Below are 966 nucleotides of genomic sequence, written 5' to 3' on the forward strand. Positions count from 1 at the left end.
GGGTGTCCCCCGGGGTGTCCCCACCTCTCCTCCTCGTCGTCCTCGTCCCCGAGGGCGTCGTCGATGGCGTCGTTCATCAGCTCCTCCTTCATGTCCATGAGCTCGGCCTGGCGCTCGAATTCCAGCATGATCTTCTGGATCTGGGGCAGCTTCAGCTGGGGGGGGGGACACGGGGGTGGCACCGGGGACACCAGGGACACCAGGGGCACGTCCCCGGGGGTGACACCGGCCCAGGGCCTTGGGGACGTCCCTTGGGGTGTCACATCCCGGTGTCACCAACCTGCCTGTCCTTGGTGGCCTTGGGGACCCCCAGGTGTCCCCACCTGTCTGCCCGTGGCCTTGGTGGCCCTGGCTGACCACTGGTGACCCCAGCTGCCCCCAGGTGTCCCCAGGTGTGCCCCCACCTGTCTGTTCATGGTGGCCATGGCCTTGGTGACGCCGCGCATGGCCGTGGCCATGGAGCTGTTGGATTTGAGGGTCTGGATCTTCAGGGACACGCCCTGGACGTTCGCCCTCATGGTGATGAACTTGCGGATGTAGCGGCGGGTCCGGACCAGGTCCTTGGCCATCACCCGGACGGCGTCCTGGGGACATCAGGGGGACATCATCAGGGACACCAGGGGCTCGGGATGTCCCTCAGGTCCCCCCCCCGTGTGTCCCCTCCGCCTTCTCCCTCCCACCCCACACCCGCCCTGCACCACCCCCAATGTCCCCAGGTGTGTCCCCCGTGTCCCCAGCTGTCCCCTCATGCCCCCAGCCCCACCATCTGCCCCTGCTTGGCCATTTTCTTGATGTCCACGATGATTTTCTTCTCCTGCGCCTCGAGTTTCTGCCGCTCGCGGTCGAGCTCCCGCACGGCCCTGCCCAGCGCCCGCTGGTTCTGCCGCAGCAGCTCCTCCGGCGTCTTCCGGCGCCCGAACAGCAGCTCCATGGGCACGGGGGACACCTGGGGGACACGGGGGGGGG

The 966-nt window shown here is 68.0% G+C and overlaps 1 protein-coding gene across 1 annotated transcript; it reads right to left on the minus strand.

Annotated features, from left to right (window-relative positions):
* Nucleotides 1–5: 5 nt before the first annotated feature.
* Nucleotides 6–958, minus strand: CHMP2A (charged multivesicular body protein 2A; the record flags this gene model as incomplete). Its single annotated transcript, XM_027708225.1, has 3 exons — nucleotides 764–958; nucleotides 405–584; nucleotides 6–155 (listed from the first exon to the last, which is right to left on the minus strand). Coding segments are annotated over exons 1-3 (498 nt in total), but the record flags the coding sequence as incomplete, so codon positions are not given.
* Between the last annotated feature and the right edge of the window lie 8 nt (nucleotides 959–966).

Source organism: Neopelma chrysocephalum, unplaced genomic scaffold, assembly GCF_003984885.1.
Source record: "Neopelma chrysocephalum unplaced genomic scaffold, ASM398488v2 Primary Assembly neopelma1_95783, whole genome shotgun sequence".
In the NCBI taxonomy this organism is placed as follows: Eukaryota; Metazoa; Chordata; class Aves; order Passeriformes; family Pipridae; genus Neopelma; species Neopelma chrysocephalum.